A 20,297-nucleotide genomic window follows, 5' to 3' on the forward strand; every position below is an offset into this window, starting at 1 on the left:
TTTTAACATTAGAATACATGGTCCATGTTCTGGAACATCCAACAATATCTTATATATTGTATTTTAATCATAGGGAGACCTGCTTTTTCTGCCCCAGAAGAAGGCTGCCACCCTTTCACAGCCGAAACGTCCCACGTCATCATGTCTTGAACCTACACCATAGAGACCAATGACCTACATCATCCTTACCACCTTCAGTGTTGACCTTGCCTCTTAGCAAGCCCTATTTTTAGGTTTCTTGAAGTAAAACATTGCATTGTACGAAGTACTGCTGGTAAAAGTGTTGATAAATATGAAGTAATATTTTGTAACACAACACACAGGCAACACAACAGAGTAACAATACAGTATTGTGGAGACAACACACTATACTTATTTTGCGAATGTGTTCTTTTTTGAAATGTTGGCAGAGTGCCTATAAAAAGTCACTTTAGATTTCTGTACGACTTTAAGTATAACAGGCAGCATTTTGTGGCTTTTGTGTTCAACATTTGTGTCCTTGCTTTACAAAACTCAGCAAGCAGGCGACGATGTTTACTGCTTATTGTCTATATGCAAGTCTTTCAGCTAGCAAAATTGAATCATCCATGCTGTAATATGTGACCTAAATAAACAAAGGTCCTAATTAACTGGTTTTCCAGTTCTTCCAGAATTTGGATTTGTACGTTTCCCTCCAATGATGCATACTTATGAAGATGTATTGTACTTAATATGGAGATGTGTTATAATTGTTTCTACAGCAAACCATTGTAGTTTAAATGTTTGAGGTCAGGACCACCCCCCTGTACTAAATATTAGTCCCTCAAAGCATACAAGGAAGTTATGGAGCCACATCTTAGTTACACCGGTGGGCAACTGCTTATCTCAGTGAGCCTATGTTGTCACTTACTCTGGCTAGGTGGGAGTTGTCTCGAGCCGGGGTTGATCCCACACTTTTTGGTGCTCACTCGGCCAGAAGGGAGGTATCGCCTTCATTTGTCGATAAGACTTTTTTAAAAGTAATTTCCAAAGATGTTATTACTTCAAAAAATACTCATCAAAATATATAGGGGGGATTGGGGTAAAAGAATAGGGAAAAGGTTTGGGGGGATCCCCCCAAATTTAAAATAAAGAGAATTATTATTATTTTTTTAATGTTTTATTTTTCCATTTTCAAACAAACAGCAAGGATAATACCCCTCACCCTCCACCCTGCCCTCTTCCCCCCAGAGGATCCCCTTGGAGTTGTCTAAGCATCTCATGCCTTAAATAGGTCCAGAATTCTTATGTTGTGCGGGCACCACTGCAACATATAGTCCGATTGGAGGTATTCCAGTACAACACCCAAGTCTTTTTCAAAACTGACACCCCGCCCCCCCCTCAGGGTATATGAGATTTTTTCCATCGTAATCAGCGTCCAAACACTTTGCAGCCAATTGAATATCATAGTGGGGTTTGGGCTCCCCATCACTGGGCTATTGCTGCCCAAGCCGCTACCAGCAGGCCCATAAAACATCTCCAATATGCTTTAGTAAGTGCCATGGCTGCTGCGTCCTTGAGACCGCACATCCACACTCTTTTCCCCATAGACGCAGCATTTGGAAAAATCCTCTGAAATTGTGCCTTTACATCCCCCAGAAGCCTTGCAACTTGTTACAGTCCCACCAAATATGCCTCCATGTTCCCACCTCTCCACAAACCCTCCTGCATTGGTTGGATACCCGAGGGAACATTACATGCAGTTTTTCCGGGGTTAGGTGCCACTGCGTCATCACTTTGACCCACAAATCCCTCATCTGCACTGAGCGAGTCAGCCTCGGAAGATCACCCCACAGTACTTCCCAGTGTTCTCTGCTAATGGGCTCCCCCAGGGTCTGTTCCCATTTCCTTATATATGACCAGCCAACCCTTTCCTCGTCCCCCACAATTAACTTGTAGAGAGAGGACACCAGCTTCCTTGTGCCCAAATTGGTTATTGCAAAGTTCTCAAAATGTGAAAGCTCCCGGGTGGCCGCCTGTTTTATCGAAGGAGAATTCAGCCAGTGTTTTAGTTGCTCATATCTGAGCCCGTCTGCCTTTTTAATCTTCAATATCTCCACACACTTCTCAAAGGGCATGACCTCCGAGCCCTCCATCATTTCCCCTATTTTCGTACACCCATCCGTTGCCCAATCTCTGTATGCACCCCTCTCCATTCCCGGGTGGAAATCTGGGTTCCCAAACATGGGGGTAAAGGGACCCGGCATCGTAGACAAAACACCACATTTCATCAATTCATCCCACACTCCAAGGGGAGCTTTCATCACCACACTCGGACCTAGGTTAACGTGCCTGTGCAGCTTGTCCTTCCAGAGGAGTTCCCGCAGGGGTGTTCTAGCTGCTGCCCTGTCCTGCACAGCCCACACCTTCTGCTGCTCCTCCCCCAACCACTCTTTGAGCACCCACAGCTGCGCCGCCTGGTAATACTTGTAAAAATGTGGAAGGGCCACCCCCCCTCTTTCCAGTGGAGCCGTTAACACCGCCCTCGAGATCCTCTGGGTCTTCTTCCTCCAAATGAACAATGTGATAGATTTAGTTAAGGCCTTGAAAAAGGACCTAGGGACTTTTATCGGGCAGGCTTGGAAGTAATACAAGAGCCTCGGTAGTATGGACATTTTAATCACAGCCACCCGCACCAACCACAAAATCACCAGCGGTTCCCACCGCTCAAGGTCTCTATTAATTTCCCCCAGGAGCTCTGGTAAATTCGCCCCATACATACAGTCCACCCCTTTCGTCAAAAGGATGCCCAGGTATTTAATGCCATTGTCCGCACAGCTCAGCCCCAGCATCTCCGCTACTCCCTTCACTCCTCCCGAGTCACCCGCCAACTGGAGAGCCACCGATTTGCACCTAGACCCGCTAGTGCCCCGAACTCTTCTAATTCCTTAATCACCTCCGGGAGAGTGCGGGCTGGGTCCCCCATGATCAGTAACAGATAATCAGCATAAGCGACCACTTTATGCTGTCTCCCTGCCATCTCTTTCCCTTTTATTGCACTCGACTCCCATATCCTTGTTAATAGTGGCTCTAGGGAGATAGCAAACAGCGGCAACCGGGGGCATCCCTGTTTTGTGCCTCGGGAGGGTTCTATCTTGTCTGTAAGTTCCCCATTGACAGTTATTCTAACCGAAGGGGTATTATAGCATGCTTTAACCAGCTTGAGGAAGTTGTCTCCGAATCCCATTCGCTCCAGAGTTTTGAATAGCATTGACCATTCCGCTCAGTCGAATGCCTTTTCGGCATCGACCGCCAGGAGAGTCGCTGGGATGCTGTGTATACCCACCTTCTCCACCAAGTGGGCAATGCGTCTCAGGTTATCATAAATCTGCCTACCCGGGATGAACCCTGATTGATCCTCGTGGATCAATTCGGGAAGCAATGGGGATAATCTTAGGGCTAGAATTTTAGTGTAAATCTTAGCATCCTGATTAATCAGGGCTATCGGACGATATGAACTCGCAGAGGTCGGGTCCTTCCCTGCTTTATGAAAGACAACAACCTTTGCCTCATTCATGGTCGGGGACAAATTACCCTCTTCTCTAAAGGAGTTATACAATTTGGTTAGGAAAGGAATCAGATCCTCTGCGTATTTCTTATAGAAGGTCGCAGTGAAGCCATCAGGCCCCGGAGCCTTGCCCGTCTGAAGACTCTTGATTGCTCTGCGCACCTCCTCCTCCCCTATGTCGCCATCTAGCAAGACCCTATCGCTTTCAGATAGTCGTGGTAGCAGGAGGGAGTCTAGGTAGCTGTCCTGATCGTCCCCATTCGGCCTTTCCGAGGAGTAGAGATCCTTATAGAAGGCTCTGAACTCCTCCCCCCATTTCAGAGGTGGTAGAGAGCCTTTCCTCTTGTTTGTTAAATAGTCTTGATCAGCCCCTTTTTTGCTGTGTCCGTAATTGTCTTGCGAGCAGTTTATCCGCTCTATTGGCTTTAGCATAGTACCAGTGTCTGAGGCGGAGAAGACTCATTTCCGCCTTTTTCGTGCGGAGAACATCTAACTGACCCTGCACATGTCTCATGGCCCTCCTCAAAGAAAGTGTCGTTTTCTTCACACATTCCCTTTGTATCTCCGCTAATTTTGCTTCCAACTCCCAGGCCCATCTTCTGCTTGACTCTTGTCACTTTTTTTGCAATAAATTGCCCCCTTATGACGGCTTTCAGGGAATCCCACCCTACTCCAGTTTTACCTCACTCGTATCATTAATAGCATAAACTCCCTGATTTCTTCTCCCAGTACTGGGTCCTGCAAAACCTCCTGAGGAAGCCTCCATCTCTGAGTCCCGATTGCCTATGCGACCATTTCACCTCCAGCAACAAGGGGGTATGGTCCGAGATCGATATCGGCCCAATTTCTATGTTTGAGATATTCCCCAAAAGTCCTGCCGTCACCCTGAAGTAATCTATCCGTGACATTGAATCGTAGACATGCGAGTAGTGGGTGAAGCCACTCTGTTGTGCCTTGCGCTCTCTCCACACATCTACCAGCGACAGGTGACTCATCAGCTGTCAGTCGTTTCGAGGGTGCCCCTAGTCACCGACCGCCCCCCGAGCGCCTATCTATAGGCGGGTGCCACGCCGGGTTTAAATCTCCCCCCAGGATGATTTCCCCCTACGCAAATCCTTCCAGTTTCCCCATTATTTCCCTCAGAAAACCATCTTGCCCCGTGTTTGGGACGTATATATTTGCCAGAGTGCAGGGGAGCCCGTCTATCGCGACCCTCACAAACAGATACCTCCCCTCCTTATCCATTAGCGTTCCATGAAGAAGGATGCTCCGACTTTTATGTGCCGCTATCAGGACTCATGCCTTCTTGTCCTGAGCATTGGACTGCCCCAACAGATCATATCCCTTTATGCTCAGTTTGTTTTTGTCCTGCAGCTTAATATGGGTCTCTTGCAGCATGATAATGTCACCCCCTCTCTTTTCAGAAGACCCTCTACTTTTTTCCGTTTAACCGGGCGATTGAGCCCCCTCACGTTAAATGTTAATATTCGCAGGTCACCCATGGGACTAAAATCTTGAGGGGAGCCTGCCAACCGTTCCTGACCTCCTCCGAGAACCCCTCCGGCATACCCCCCACCCTTTCCTTTCCCTCCCCAACCTAGACCCTCCCCGAGGGAAATAAACTGAACCCCCTCTGCCCCTACCCTCCCACTCTACCAACTTCCCCCAAACAACAACAAACCCAAGGAGAGACAAGGTGTCTAACATAGCAAGGGCGTTCCGCCCCTCGCTCCCGTCCCTCTGCATACTTGGGTATAAACGAGTGGGGGCTCCTAAACCCTGCATGAACCACTCTTTTTGTATTCCAGTTCAACTGCCCTCCCACCGCCGGGCCGCCATCCCATGGACAGCAACAAGCTATTGCCTACTCAGAAGACCCAGCGAGTCCTAACCCCCTAGCGGAAGAGTCCACCGGTCTCTTCAGGAGACGGCATCAGGTACTGTCCCCCGTTTTCCCCTTTTTCGCAATGCGTTCCTGCTCTGCACCGATCGTCATCCGGACTGGTTTCTCTGCCCGGCCTCTCTCCCCCGACGAAGATCCTTCTCATCGCATGCCTCTTGTAGCCCCATAAGCTGCAGACCCTCCTCACACGTTTGCACTCTCTTCTGCTTGCCATTCCATGTGAATAGAAGGCCGAACGGGAAAGTCCACCTGTATCTAAAATCTCTGGGGATCAGCTCTTTAATCACCGGAGTCATCCTTCTTCTTTTCTGCAATGTGACCAAAGCCAGGTCCTGGAACAGTTGAATGTCCACTTCATTCATCTGGATATGTTCAATATCTCGCGCCTTCCGCAGAATCTGTTCCTTTTGCTTATAGGAAGTGAGGGCAAACAACACTCTGGGCCGCTCCCCGGGCTCGCCTGTGCCTTTCGGGCCCACCCTGTGAACCCTATCAATTCCCACCTCTTCTTCCCCGTCACCCCCCAGGATGTCCCGAAAGACCCCTGGACTGCGGTTTTAAGGTCCTTATCCAGAATTGATTCAACCATATTCTTGAGGGGGGGGCCCAGCCTCCTGCGTTCTTTGTGCACAGATCCTTCCTTCCTCCTCTTCCGTCCACGGCCCCTCCCGTGGCTCCAAAACCAATCACCCAGGGCCCAGCGCGGACTGCGCTCTCGAAAAATCGCCACCGGGCTGGGTGTCTGCAGGCACCAGTCACAGGGAGGGAATTCTCCAACCCTGTCTACCGGCATACAGTTGAGGGATGAAATCTCACTCTAATGGGGGGGGGGCCCAAACTCCAGCAACTCTTCACTGGCCCCCTGTATGCACTTAGGGGAGCCGTTTCAGTCGCTCACTCTCAGTCCCCCCCAGCCGCAAATATATGTGGTTAGGCGCCTCCTTCCATGTCCTGTCCAGGCCCGGGTAAGTGTCCAGGGCCCCCACCGCTGCGCAGCCACTCACCTTCCCAGTCCAGCAGAGCGCCGCTCGCCTCTCTGAGTCTCCTAGTAGGGAGCCCGCTCCTGCACGCTCCTTCCACTCCTCCCGAGGTTCTGCCCGCTGGACCCCTGTCGCTGCTTCACCATCCGTCCACAGACGGGAGAAGGGCCCTCCAAGCCTCCCCGCAGGTCAGCACTCAGCGTCGCGGCTGCCGCTCCAGTCGCAGGGGTCTGCCCCCAGGCTGGTCCGGCTCCGTCCTCAGGCGATCGCCGCTCCAAGTCACTTCCCCCCTGCGTGGGGAGACTGCTACTCCCGGCGGGGGGGCCTCAAATCTCTCGTGCCGCAATCGAGGCAGTCCTCGACAGCGTTGGGGGATGGGAACCTCGCGTACCCGAATTCGCTCTTCCTGTGGCTCTCCCACACGGGTCTCGGAGGTTCCACACCGCTGCTCCCCCCTGTCTCCGGTGCGGGAGAGAGGTGACTGGCGGGCCGAGCTTGTCGCAAGCTTTATTGTGCACCGTTAACAGGGCGACCCGGCGGGAGAGACAGCTGGACACGTCTCTACGCTGCGGCCGCCATCTTGAAATCCAAAAGAGAATTATTTGATTTATTTTTCTAAGTAATTTGGGCGTCGGAAATTACTTTGAAAAAAGTCTGTCGGCAAATGAGCATGGAACCAGAGAGGATATGACCTCTCAAACAGGAGAAAGCCTGGAGGATATTTTGAAGGTAGCAGAGTGGTCAGGCAAATTAGTCTTTTGAGATATCTACTTGAAGCACATTGCTCAATCTGCCTCGTTGATGATAACTTTGAATAGGCATAATGCTTGTTTCAGGGCTTGAGATAGGATGGAGATTTTCCAAATCCTTAGTATAGGAAAGTGTTAGTTTTCTTAAAGACTTGAAGGCAAGCATTATCTCTCCAGCAACACGTATGACCAATGACTGCCAGTGGAATTTTGGAGGCACTATGGCTGTCTTTGGTGGTCGGATGATGTTGTTCTGTATTGATCGGCATGTATTGCGAACAAACTTAAGATTGTCATGAAGCTTTTGATGTGCTTGCTTTGGGAGATCGATGTTGTTTAGAATGCTACCCTTCCTAGATATTTATTTCCATCTCTTTTGTTTAGCAAGAGCAGAGGTGGAGTCCTTCTAGAGGAAGAATTCCAAGGGGAGCACAATGGGTTGGTGAAGAAGTTTTCTTAGGGCAGAGTTAGGTGAAGATGGCCGTTCTGTTGATTTTTTTTCCATTTGTTGCATGAAGGACATTACTTCAGTTACTAAGAAAGAGGAAGACTAGTCGAGGTGCAAGGAAATAGGATACAGCAGCAGATCATTGGTGCTTAGACTATCGTATGGGTTGGGTTTCAGGGCACTACAGCTAGTCCTCAGGAATGCTCGGACATGTAGTTTTGGGTAGCTGTTGTTTTGTGCTTAAGCATCTTCATGTTGTTGGAGTGAAGGAAGAGAAGCCTAAGGCTTTCCTCTGTGTCTTTAATAGATTGAAAACGTGCCTACTTTGTGGCTTAGGAAAATCTACATTTTTCAGTTTCTAAGCTTATCAGAATTCCATTTGTATTAACCTGAGAATAAATAAACCAATGTACTTACATTGTTATAAATATTGTATTTTCATTTATAGGAAATGCACAATGGGTGTCGCCAAACTGGAAAAAATTATTGCCCTTCAGAAAAATACTATTAACATCCGAAACATCTGTATATTGGCACATGTGGACCATGGTAAGAATTCACCTTTTATAAATGAGTGCACGTGTATTGGGTCTCGATTCATATTTTGAATGGTCTACTGACTCCTACAGGATCAAATAACAATTGTGTTGTAACAAATTTAATACTAAGAATACAAAAGTAAAATGTGGAAATATGGCATGTTTAAGAATAAGTCTCAAAATACAGTATTGCAGTTTAAATGGGTCAGTCTACCATCCAAACAATCTTAACAATTGGCAGGCAAATTATTTTTTATGCATGCCATATGAATTATCTCTCTGTTCTTCATGTAATATTATGATGTTTAAATGTATTTTGGTTTTCTGGCTGCCTTGATATAGTCCCATTTCGTTTCATCCCAAGAATCTCTGCACTCTTAGTGTTCTAAGTAGTAATAAAATAACATAACTGTACTCCCAAACTTGGTTTTTGCTAGCTACTATTTGAAATGTGTTTGTTTCCGTTGCTTGTCATACAATGAGAAATCTCAACTTTCTTTGTGTAATTCTGACTAATGTGCAAGGGATACATGCATATGTCATGCCATACAATTGTTTGATTGCCATCCTGACAGTGCGACAGTTTGATGCCAAAGTACATTGAGTATCTGAAATGTGGACGTATTAAGTATTTTCTTGGTTTTTTAAAGGATATTTTCGCAATCTTCGTCATGTACTCTTTAATTGCAGAGATGGAAGCCCATTGCTCCTGCATCATCTACAGTGTTCGTCCTTCTGATGTAAAAACTGTTTTCTGTTCCGATGATAGCGGACGGAAATTGACTTTAAGAGTAGATTTTTGCTAATTGCTAGACCATGACCGTCCCAGGAGTTGTCCTTGAAGTGATGTCTGCCCTCTGAGTCCCAGTTGAGATACAGGAGCGTAGTGGGGTCATTGCCAGCACCAGGAGTTTGAGGAAGACCCCAACCTATTGGAGGATTGCCAGACTTGTTAGAGGAGCGGAACCGGTCCTTATGGACATGCATTGCAGAAGGACCTTCTGATTGCTTAAGATTAGTCGAGTGCTGTCTCCATTTCTTACGAGGCTTGTAGTGGTATATGATGGACTAGACCATGTTACGAAGTTGCTAATATTAGTTCCAAAAGAGTGACTGTGGACACCCTTAGGGCTGGGAAAGACCACCCACTCTGTGATGGCTATTTGCGGAAATTGGGGATGCCCCAGGGCTCATCAGTATTCCTGTGCCCCCGAAAAAAAAACAAGACCTAGTGAGGCTCCAGCAAGTAACAAAATGCCTGAAAATGGCTCTGTCCCAGTTCAAGAGATCCTGGGTGCCATGGTTTGCATTGGAGAAGAAAAATGCCACCGTCTGACAGCTGTGTAGGATAGATTGCGGGTCAACCCGCAAAGCTTACCTGCTGGAAGAGAGGGAGGCTCTTGGTCAGGACAGAAGAACACAAGGCTATTGCCACCTCCCATTGGAGCCATCTCCGAGCTGGGTATTCAGCAGTGCAAGACCTCCTGACTCCAAAAAAGTGCAGACTACCATTTTATGATCTTGGTTTTCAGAGCCACAGCCTGCCTACAATTTCAAAGAGGTGCACATTAGTAGTCTGTAGTTCCATCAGGCCCCAGCTAATCAGAGGCCCCATCCCTCCTTTCCCACAGAGGTGCTCGCAGAAAGTCATAAACCCGCCACATGAACGCCATCATGAGGTTCTGAAAACAAAGATGAACTTACATTAATTATTATGGGTTCCTGGAGTGGATGACCAAACACAACAGGTTGTTGATCCCTACCCTTTGTGCCAAGCAACAAAGGATGCCGAGAGCAGCAACCATGCCAAAAAGGAAAACGCCACATTTCGTGTGGCAACATGTATATACTGACATTTGCAGTTTACTAGATGGAAGCTGCTTGTGTATGAATTCTCAAGGTATCCCATAGGGGTTGAGTTTGGGAGGCCAACCTGTTATGGTGAACAGGGAGACACTGAGAATAGTCAAACCAAATCAAAGTAAGGAAAGCTCAGGTAAGTTAACTCGCTCAATCCCAAACACTAGACTAGGCCTAGGAAGGGATCCATGACCAGGCCTCCACTGACCAAAGTCAGGAAAGCATGATTGAGGTTTGCTCGTATAACCCAATGGAGAACAGAGTGGGAAAGGAACTGTTATGTTAACTTACCCCGTTGACTCTGATCGCTCCAAACACCTGATTTCTTCAGGGACCATTTCTGGGGTTCCAGAATCTGCTGTGGTCACAGTCTTCTGTGTTTGGTCTGGTTGAGGAAGGCCCAGCGACCGCTTGCGCATGGGTCACTTTGGACACAGGATTTAGTTTTGGTCGGTCACAGTGATTATGAATCGGTTCCAGACACCTTTCAGCTGAATACCCAAATGAAGAAACGGGGAAGCCTACCACGAAGCTGGCAACCTCAGGACACCTCTAGGATGTGAAGAAGATGGATCGCAACGGGAGTCACCACAGCCAGGTGGCAGCAGGCTATCTTCCAGGGATCAACCAAGGAGCATGTACTGCACACTTCTGTTGATACAAGAAGGCTAAAAATGCAGGAGCAGGCTTCTTGTTGTACATGTTGAAGATCCTCCAAGTTGCAAGGATGGACTCGGAATGGGATGACGGCAGCAGGGTAGCCTCGGAGAGAGCTGGTTAGTCCATCGTTTGGTGCAAGGACATTTTCAAAGGCACAGGTCCTCGAGAAGGGGTTGAGACTGGGTTTTCCCACCAGGCAAGGTTTGAAGCAGGGACAAGGGTCTTCTTGAGATCAGCAAGAGGATCAGGGGGCTTCACTGGCACTTCACTGGAGTTGATACTCGTCAGCTCCAGGAGATATCCTCGGGTCATCAGTGGGGCTGCTCTTCTTCAGAGAGCACCTGGCTCCAACGATGATCTGAAGAATGGCTGCAGGAGTCCTCCTTTTAGCAAGATCTGGACTGGAAGCTCACCCAGGTCCACCAATGGTAAGGATCTGCACCATTCAAACCGGCAGTGTCTATCCATGAATGGATAGCCTATTGCCATAGCATATGCCCGCAAACAGATATTCAGGCGCCAGGATGTGTACTAGGACCAGACAGTCCAGGCTCCACATCCGGGCTCGCAAACAAACTGCCTCTTTGCCCAGGAAAGTAGCAGCTTTCTCCGGGAAAGGACTTTCCATATATGTCAATTGCAGACTTGGTAGGGCAGTAAGAAGGCCAAAGAAAAATATAGCCAAAGGACAAGCAAAAACCTGGTGGCAGGGCCATTTTAGAGTGCTAGTCACCTTTAGCAGTCTTTTGCAGTAGGTGCAAAAGTGCACAAGTAAAAAGTTTATAACATGATAAATATCTGCTGCCACTAGCTCATCCTAGGCACATTGTAAATGTAATGCAAAAACCACTACGGAAAAAGATATAAGGATTCAAAGGGCCTCATTACGAGATTGCGGTATGTGGTAAAAGTGCTGTTATTCGGTTTACCAGCACTTTTACCGTTCCAGCCAAGTACAAGTTGGCAGAAACACTGTTGCCGGTAATACCGATGCCAGAGGCCAGACCTTCCGGAATTACCATTGCTGGTAATACCGGCAGCGGAATACTGGATGGGCCAGACTCCGGTGCTGGTATTACCGGTATCATGAGTCTGGATTTGCTGGTAATATCGGCAAAACCCAGGCGGAGACACTGTCAGAAACCTGAAGGTGTCTCCCTGGCTATTCCCCGGGGATCTGTCATCCAGGTGGCCAGGGTACGGCCATCGCTATTGGATCCAGTTCCTGGGGGTGGACCAGAGAGGGAGGATCACCTGGATGGGGGGGTGGGTCCCTGGGGAGTGGGAGTGGGAGTGGGACACCGGCAGGTGAGACGCAGCATCCCCCTTCTTTCAACACCTTTTCCCCATCCTACCATGTAGGATATTCCAAAACACTGCCTCTCTCCCCCCCCCCCTTTCCACACACACACCTTTTCACAACACAAAAGACAATGGACTAACACCAGAGCCGTTTACCTGACATGTCCCAATACAAGGGTCAGGCAAAGTCAGGCAATTGATCAGAATCACACACACACCTGACGGCCCTTTCCCTTCCCCACAGGGATAAAAGGTGGAGCAAGGCAGACAGCACAAAGTAAGAGCTAACTCAGCAAGGCAGTTCAAGAGGAGGGGGAAGACGGTGCAGACCTGAGGGTGACAAGGAGAGAGACGACCTTGCCCTTTCTGACCAATGCCTGTGAAGCCTCCGTCGAGAGAACGAGAAGTCCGCGAACAATAGCCAGCATGTATTGCACCAGATGTCAATGGTACTCGAGACCCCCTTCTGCTGAATGCCAAGCCAGGGAGAGACACTTGTCTTTGTGGTACACAACCTTGACTCCGAGTTGATAGAAAGCCAAGCCATTCATCAAAGCCGGTGAGTCGAGGGGAGTGTCGACAAGAAACGGAACTGTGTTTTATGGAAAGTAGGCAAAGGCCAAGTTGAACTTTGAAAAGCAAAAGGAAACTAACGAAGGAGGGAGAAAACCAGATACATAGGAGTCTGGCTCCACGTGGGTGCTCACGAAGGAAACTCTGGCCGATTACACAACGGTAAAGACTACCGTAACCAGAAGGCTTTGGGAAGAGGTGAAGAATGGTCAGTGATCATACAGGGGTTGTGTAAAATCCTCTGTACCGTTGAATGTCTTTGACCGGCAGAGAATTGTGAAAGCTGAGAGAAATTAATCCTGCTTGATGAAATGAGCGCGTGAATAGTGTGTTACCAAGGTTGGCATGAGTGAACCCAATAAAGGGAAGTTCACACTTGCCAAGTTTGAAAAGACATTAAGATTTTGAAAGTAAGAAGCATTAAAAGACGAGGGGAATTGAGCTGTACCCCTTGTCATTTGTGGTCAGAGCCTGGCCGAGGGAGATCCAGGGGTGGAAAGTCAAATATCCAAAGTTCACTGAGAAAGGAACTGTCTTTTTGTTGAATACAACTTCTGAGGGGGTCTGCGCCCAGAAGAGGGGGACCCAAAGGTGAAGCCATCACCCAAAGTGTTCGTAGAACAGAACTTTGTGTGTGTTTGTTGATAGCATTAGGCCTTGAAGGCAAGAGACTTTTATTGAAAAGAGACGTAGCCATCGAAGAACCTGATAGCTGATACAGAACTGTCAGCTCGTGCTGGTAAGGCTCAAGCGTGTGCTTTGCTTCAATGTCCCACCTTGTCCCGTGCTAAAAACGTGGGGAAGGGAGACCTCAAGGCAATGATATGATATGGCATTTATAACGCGCCTATACACAAATATTTCAATCACATCCTGATTTATTATTTGTGAACACCTTTTCCTTCATTTAAATACCCTATCCCACACTTTCTGTAATTAGTTGTAAGGAATTGGCAATAGATTTTTTTTGGATAGGTCTTCTTATTTTGACACGACCTTACTAAAACTGCCTTATTTTTCATTTGATGGTCGACGCTTGCTCCCATCTTAGATTTAGGTTTAGCTTGGGAGTTTTTCCACCCTGCATTTACAGTTTAATCAACGCGCTTCAACTGTGATCACTTTTTTCCATCTTTACTGTTGTCACCATGAGTTCCTTACAATACCTACACCTCAGAGCAGCCGGTAAATGGACACAGGTGATGGTAAACAGGCTACAGGTGCACCCAATGCATACAGAAAGAGTACAAAACACCCTCCCCAAAACACTTCCCAACACAACCATGCTGCCACACATTACTGCCTTCATGAACCTCAAGCTGCTCTATGCCAACGTACAGCTGCAGGGGCTGGTGTATCAACAGAAGGCCATGGAGAGGAGGAGGAGGAGGATGATGATGGCAATGCGGGTGGTGAGGAGGAGCTGCTACACAAGGCATGCATCAAACCTTGATGTAAGGGCCACACCATGGGCCCTCACAGACAGGAAAATTCACCATGTACTGCCTCGACGGAGACAATGCCCTCCCCACCCCCTCGCCCCCCTTCTAGGAGGACGTTGGGAGCAGGATCGGCATCCGGACAGCCATATCACTGCTGGTAAAGCTGGTTTCGGGCCTGCACTTCCCGGCCACTGGAACGTTCCAGCACTCAGTGTGCCAGCTGCATGGCATCTTGCAGCCTCACTTCACCAGCTGGTGCTGGAGGCACTACTGCACCATTTGGGCTAGCACATTGCCCTCCCCACCACCCAGGCACAAATGAATGCCAACAAGGCCCGCTTTTACGCAATTGCAGGCATGCCCAATGTGGTAGCAGCACTGGGCTGCACGCATGTTGAGCTGGTGCCCACCCCCCCTACGCCTGAGAGGAGATCTACAGAAATCAAAAGCCAAATGTACCGGTCACTTGTGATGCCGACCCCACCATCACCCACTGCTATTCCCGGTTACCAGGATCAACCCATGACGCAATGGTCCTGCGGAACAGCACCCTGCCGGTGTACATGGAGCATCACAGAGGACAAAGGACCTGGATGTTGGATGAGTACATGTGCAATCCCACCTACCTTTGGTCATGAGTGACTGGAAATAGGGGGGTGGGGGAGCAACAATGTCAGAAATGCATGTCCGGAGTGGTCCCTGTACATGCAGGACCCACCTGCGCACCCCTCAAATGATAGGCCGCAACACACAGGAGTGGAATGTGACTAGAGATCCATCAGTCACTGATCACGCCATTTCAACCCCAACAGGACAATCACACACAATGCACTACATATACCAGAATGCAACAGCACCCCCACCCCTCCAACATGTAGTGGCAGTGAATTGGTAGACATGGCCACCTAGTGTCATGATCTCTGCTTCCAAAAGGTCAGGGTTTTCCCAACTCCCTTGGAAGCAGATCCATAACCCAGGTTCCGAGTGCCAACCAGTCCCAATTGGGACCTTTTGGACCCAGTCCTGGCGCCAGTGGCACCAGGCTCATAAATATGCCCAGTCCCAGCGCTGGAAGCGCCGGGCTCATAATGCTTGGGGGGACTTACCTTCAGCAGACCATGCTGCTTACTTGCCTGCCAGTTGAGCCTCTGATCCTCTTCTGTTTGGAACTACTTTTCCTGTTGGGTGGGGCTGGAGCCACTCCCTAGATTCAGAACACTGGAACTCTTCTGGAAGGCAGGAACTCTTTTCTTACCAGGAACTCTTTTCTTACTTAGGCGTGGCTGTGGAAGGAGACACCTAAGCACTACAGGAGGCTATTTAAACCACACCCGGTGGATGAATCTTCCTTTGCGTTATTCTGCAACCTCTGCAGCAGAACGCTCATCGTGTCTTCTGCATCCGGTCCTGGGCCTAAGGAAAAAGGCTTACCATCCTGAATCCAGTCTTCAGCAACACCTATAAAGACAAGAAAGAACAGGTTAGCATTCCGGCATCTGAAAGGCAAAGGCTTACCATCCTGAATCCAGTCTTCAGCAACACCTATAAAGACAAGAAAGAACAGGTTAGCATTCCGGCATCTGAAAGGCAAAGGCTTACCTACTCTTCGTGCGCTCCGGAGGTCTTCACACTGCATTCCGGCATCTGAAAGACAAAAGTTTACCAACTCTTCGCACGCTCCGGAGGCCTTCGGCGCTGCATCCCGCATCTGAAAGACAAAACAAGGTGCGTTTAAAGACATTGGGGAACTTTAATACTCACGTGCCATTACTCCTTTCCACATCTAATCCAGTGGGTATTCCGGCACCCTGCAGCCGCTCCGAACTCGTACCTGCAAAATAAAAAGACGGTTAGAGCGCATAGTGAAGCAGGCAACAAGCGCTTACTTACGTGCTTCCAGGCGCTTCTATTCATCACACGGGCTCCATCTTCAACTCACTTCAGCCCGTCATCCGCCAGCGCCGGAACCCTGCAAAACAAGAGACATCATTACTAAAGACTTTAAAGACATTTGAATGACTCGAAACTTACCGTTCGTGCAGTAAACGACGGACAGCAGTCCTCTGAAGTCAAGAGGCCTGCGCTACCTATCCAGTGAAGAAACTGGTTACAGCACCCTGCCCCGAGGCAGATGGAGAGCTCGGCATTCACTTACCTAAGGTGAGAGCGTTAACCTTTGGGGGTCTACAGGAGAGGAGAAGAGGAAAGAGATAGGGACACCCCAATAACCCCAGTTCATTAACCCCATATTTTCTATCTGCAGACATCTTACTCTACACGTCAGGCATACAGTGCACAGAGGTCCAGCCCAAAGAGCCAACCGGGTGCTACACATCACCTTTGAAGATACGGTAGTCGCCCAGTCAAGACCGGCGCCTCTGCGAGAATCAGGTGAGCGTTACAGAACGCAAAGACTACCGCAAAACTCTCGCCCAGGCGCTATGGAAACCTTGGATACTGACCCCCTAGCCCGGTTACTTGGGGAACTAAGGGCAGAAGTGCATGCAGCTCGTCAGGAAACGAATGCTCTAAGAAGGGAACTAATTATTTCCAAGGAGAGAACAGACAATCTTGCTAGACAAGTGCTACAGTCACAAGCCGGACAGACCCCGTTACCCGCATCAGGGGCAAATCTTCCTTCAACATCCTCTATGAATCCAGTGCAGATCAACCTACCTGGGAAGGTACCTCTGGCTCCGCCCGAACGATTTTCTGGTGACCCAAAGAGGTTTGCAGTATTTATCAATCAGTGCCGGTTGCACTTCTTATGCCGGCCAGCAGCCTTTCCAACTGATCAAGCAAAAGTAGCTTTTGTACTTTCGTACCTTAGTGGCAATGCGGCAGACTGGTCGATCCCTCTAGTTAATCAAGATGATCCGGTTCTCCATGATTTTCAAGCCTTTCAGCTTAGTATGGAAAAACTGTTCGCAAGACATTCACAGGGGCAGGCCTTGGACAATGAGCTTCTTTCGTTGCGACAGGGTAATCAAGACCTTTTGGCTTATATTGCATCTTTCAATAGACTAATAGTGGAAACTCAATGGCCTGAGGACAAAAGGATTACGCTGTTTTATAGAGGTCTACGTGGAGAGCTCAAAGACGTTTTAGCCCAAGTAGTGAATCCCCCACAAGACTGTTCAGATTATATAGACTTGGTCATTCAAATAGATCACAGGCTGCAGACCAGGAAGGCCGATCGTTCCAAGTTTGATGCTCGAGTATTTTCCAAACCGCCAACTCCTTCCAAAGGAGTAGACTCCGGGGAACCCATGCAAATAGGGGGTCTGAAAGGTCCTCTAACACAAAGGGAGCGGGAAAGGAGGAAACAGTTGCAATTATGCCTATATTGCGGAAACTCAGGGCACTTTCTTCGAGACTGTCCGGTGAAACCTGCCAAGAAGGCAGTAGGAGCTGCAGTTACCAAAGTTACAAACTCTGAGCAGGGAAACGACCTCGCCCGACAAGAATAGAGGTCCTCTTGCCGAGCGTGAAAACCAGTTCCGTGACCTCGCATTTCGTGATACCTATGGTCCTCATTAGCCCTGATAATCCGGATCGATTACATGCAATTGAAGCTTACGTCGACAGCGGTGCCATCGGCAATTATGTGGATCATGAAATGGTTTTGAGGATGAATCTAACTCTTTGTCCCAAGGCTGTAAAGGACGTCATTACTACGGTGGATGGTACGGAGATAGCCTCCGGGCCAGTAACGCATACCACTCAAGAGGTGACGCTAGTAAGTCAAGATGGACACCATGAGAAGATCGTGTTCGATGTGATCAAGGCCCCTCAGTTTCAGATTATTCTAGGAATACCTTGGTTAGAGAAACACAATCCTCTGATCGATTGGCGAGCAAGAACGGTCCAGTTTCCAGAATGTGTCTCTACTTGTCACCCTCCACCTGGTGTTGCACTGGCCGCAATTTCTTCAGAGACTCCCCAGTTACCTCCTGAATACCTAGAATACCAAGATGTTTTCCGGAAGGATCAGGCTAACTCTCTACCTCCTCATAGGTCTTATGACTGCCAGATAGACCTGATACCTGGATCTACTCCTCCTTGTAGTAGAATTTATGCCCTCACCGAGCCTGAGAACCTTCACCTTCGACAATACCTGGATCAATACCTGGCAAATGGGTTTATTCGTCCTTCCAAGTCCCCTGCTTCTTCAGCTTTGTTCTTCGTTCCAAAAAAGGAAGGAGACCTTAGAACTTGTATCGATTATCGCTCCCTGAACCAGATCACCGTTAAGAATAGATATCCGTTACCTTTGATCCCTGAACTCCTGGACCAAGTCAGAAAAGCATGCATATATACAAAGCTGGATCTTAGAGGAGCTTACCACTTGGTACGAGTAAAAGAGGGCGATGAATGGAAGACGGCCTTCCGCACCAAGTATGGGCTATTTGAATATCAGGTCATGCCCTTCGGACTTTGCAATGCCCCGGCCGCCTTTCAATATTTTATGAACGATGTCCTCAGAGAGCTCATAGATGTATGTGTTGTTGTTTACATTGACGACATCCTCGTTTATTCTTCATCGGAATCTGAACATCGGAAACACGTGAAAATGGTCCTCGAAAGATTGCGTCAACACAAACTTTTCGCTAAGTTGGAAAAATGTGTTTTCAACGTGACTGAAGTTGAATTCTTGGGATTCATATTATCACCTGGCGGAGTGCGTATGGATTCAAAGAAGGTCGATGCAGTTCTCAAATGGCCATCACCATCCTCCGTAAAAGGTGTGCAAAGCATGTTAGGCTTCGCTAACTTTTACCGCAGGTTTATCCCCGAATTCTCTCGAATAGTCCAGCCCATCACTGCCTTGTTAAAGAAAAACAAACGTTTTGAATGGTCTACCGAGGCGGAACAAGCTTTCCAGGATTTGAAGACTAAATTTATCTCTGCACCAATCTTAAAACACCCTCGCCCCGAACTCCCCTACATCGTGGAAACTGATGCTTCAAGCCTTGCCATGGGGGCAGTTCTATCACAAAAGGACCCGGTAACCAATCAGTTGCATCCCGTGGCATTTTGGTCCCGCAAATTCTCGCCTCGTGAAATCAATTACACGATTACTGACCAGGAACTTCTGGCTATCAAGTCTGCCTTTAAGGCTTGGCGGCATTATCTGCTGGGGGCCCGACACACCGTTACTGTGATTACGGATCACCGAAACCTGCAATATTTGAAGACCGCAAAAGCCCAATCCTCTAGACAACTCCGTTGGGCATTATTCTTTGCCGAGTTTGACTTCATAATTACCTATCGACCTGGTACAAAGAACGGTAAAGCCGATGCCCTTTCTCGGATGGGAGTGGAAGAACACTTGGTCAACCCTAAACCTGTACCAATCATTCCCGAACAAAGAATTCTGGGTGTAATCGCCACAGAATCCATAGAGGAAGTTAAGGATAAAGCCAGGCAACTTGTAACTCCAGCAGACATACAGAATTGGCATCTGCAGGGAAAGGTCTTTGCAGTAAAGGACAACTTATTGTATTTCCAAGAACGATTATACCTACCCAGCACAGATTTACAGAAAAAAGTAATCTCTTGTTATCACGACTCTTTAATGGAAGGTCATCCCGGTATAGCCAAGACCTCAGAAAAGATCAAGCGCTACTTCTGGTGGCCGTCTTGGAAAAAAGATATCAGAGACTTTATAATGTCCTGTGGAGTATGCGCCCAAAACAAGAGTCAAAAGGAAAGACCAGCAGGCCTCTTACGCCCTATTGACATCCCACCTCGCCCTTGGCATACGCTTTCTATGGACTTCATCACCGATCTACCTCCATGCTCCGGATACAATACGATTCTAGTAATCGTGGACTTATTCTCCAAGATGGCGCATTTCATTCCGCTCAAAGGCTTGCCAACAGCAGCAACTCTGGCCCGAGAATTTCTCGAAAACATCGTCCGACTGCACGGTTTTCCTTCGGTTCTAATTTCGGATCGAGGTCGTCAATTTATTTCTCATTTTTGGCGAAGTTGCTGTCGGTCGGCTCAAATTGATGTGAGACTATCGACCAGTCACCACCCTCAGACCGACGGACAAACCGAGAGGACCAATCAAACTCTGGAACAGTATTTACGCTGCATGCTGCAACAAACTGAAAAAACTTGGAAAGATATCCTTTGGATAGTGTAGGGGAGGACTGGTCCAAAGAAAACCCCCCCCTCGCCTACGCTTTCTCCCCAGGTGAGGACTATGGCTCCTTTGGGCGTCCCCTCATGCCACCCGGGCCCAGGTGGTGGAGGGTTCACCCACTGGAGACATTGCCCGCACGTATTAATTGCCCACACGTATTA

At 48.3% G+C, this 20,297-nt stretch overlaps 1 protein-coding gene across 3 annotated transcripts in view; it reads left to right on the plus strand.

The window, feature by feature from the left end:
• Positions 1-20,297, plus strand: part of EFL1 (elongation factor like GTPase 1) — a 904,242-nt gene that overhangs the window by 43,045 nt on the left and 840,900 nt on the right. For all 3 annotated transcript variants that reach the window (XM_069625004.1, XM_069625006.1, XM_069625005.1), the window contains one exon: positions 8,055-8,155. In XM_069625004.1, the coding sequence (XP_069481105.1) occupies positions 8,065-8,155 (91 nt within the window). In that variant the 5' untranslated portion in view covers positions 8,055-8,064. The remainder of the gene's footprint in view (positions 1-8,054; positions 8,156-20,297) is intronic.

The sequence above is a fragment of the Ambystoma mexicanum genome, chromosome 11, assembly GCF_040938575.1.
Source record: "Ambystoma mexicanum isolate Mex_15411 chromosome 11, UKY_AmexF1_1, whole genome shotgun sequence".
Classification (NCBI taxonomy): Eukaryota; Metazoa; Chordata; class Amphibia; order Caudata; family Ambystomatidae; genus Ambystoma; species Ambystoma mexicanum.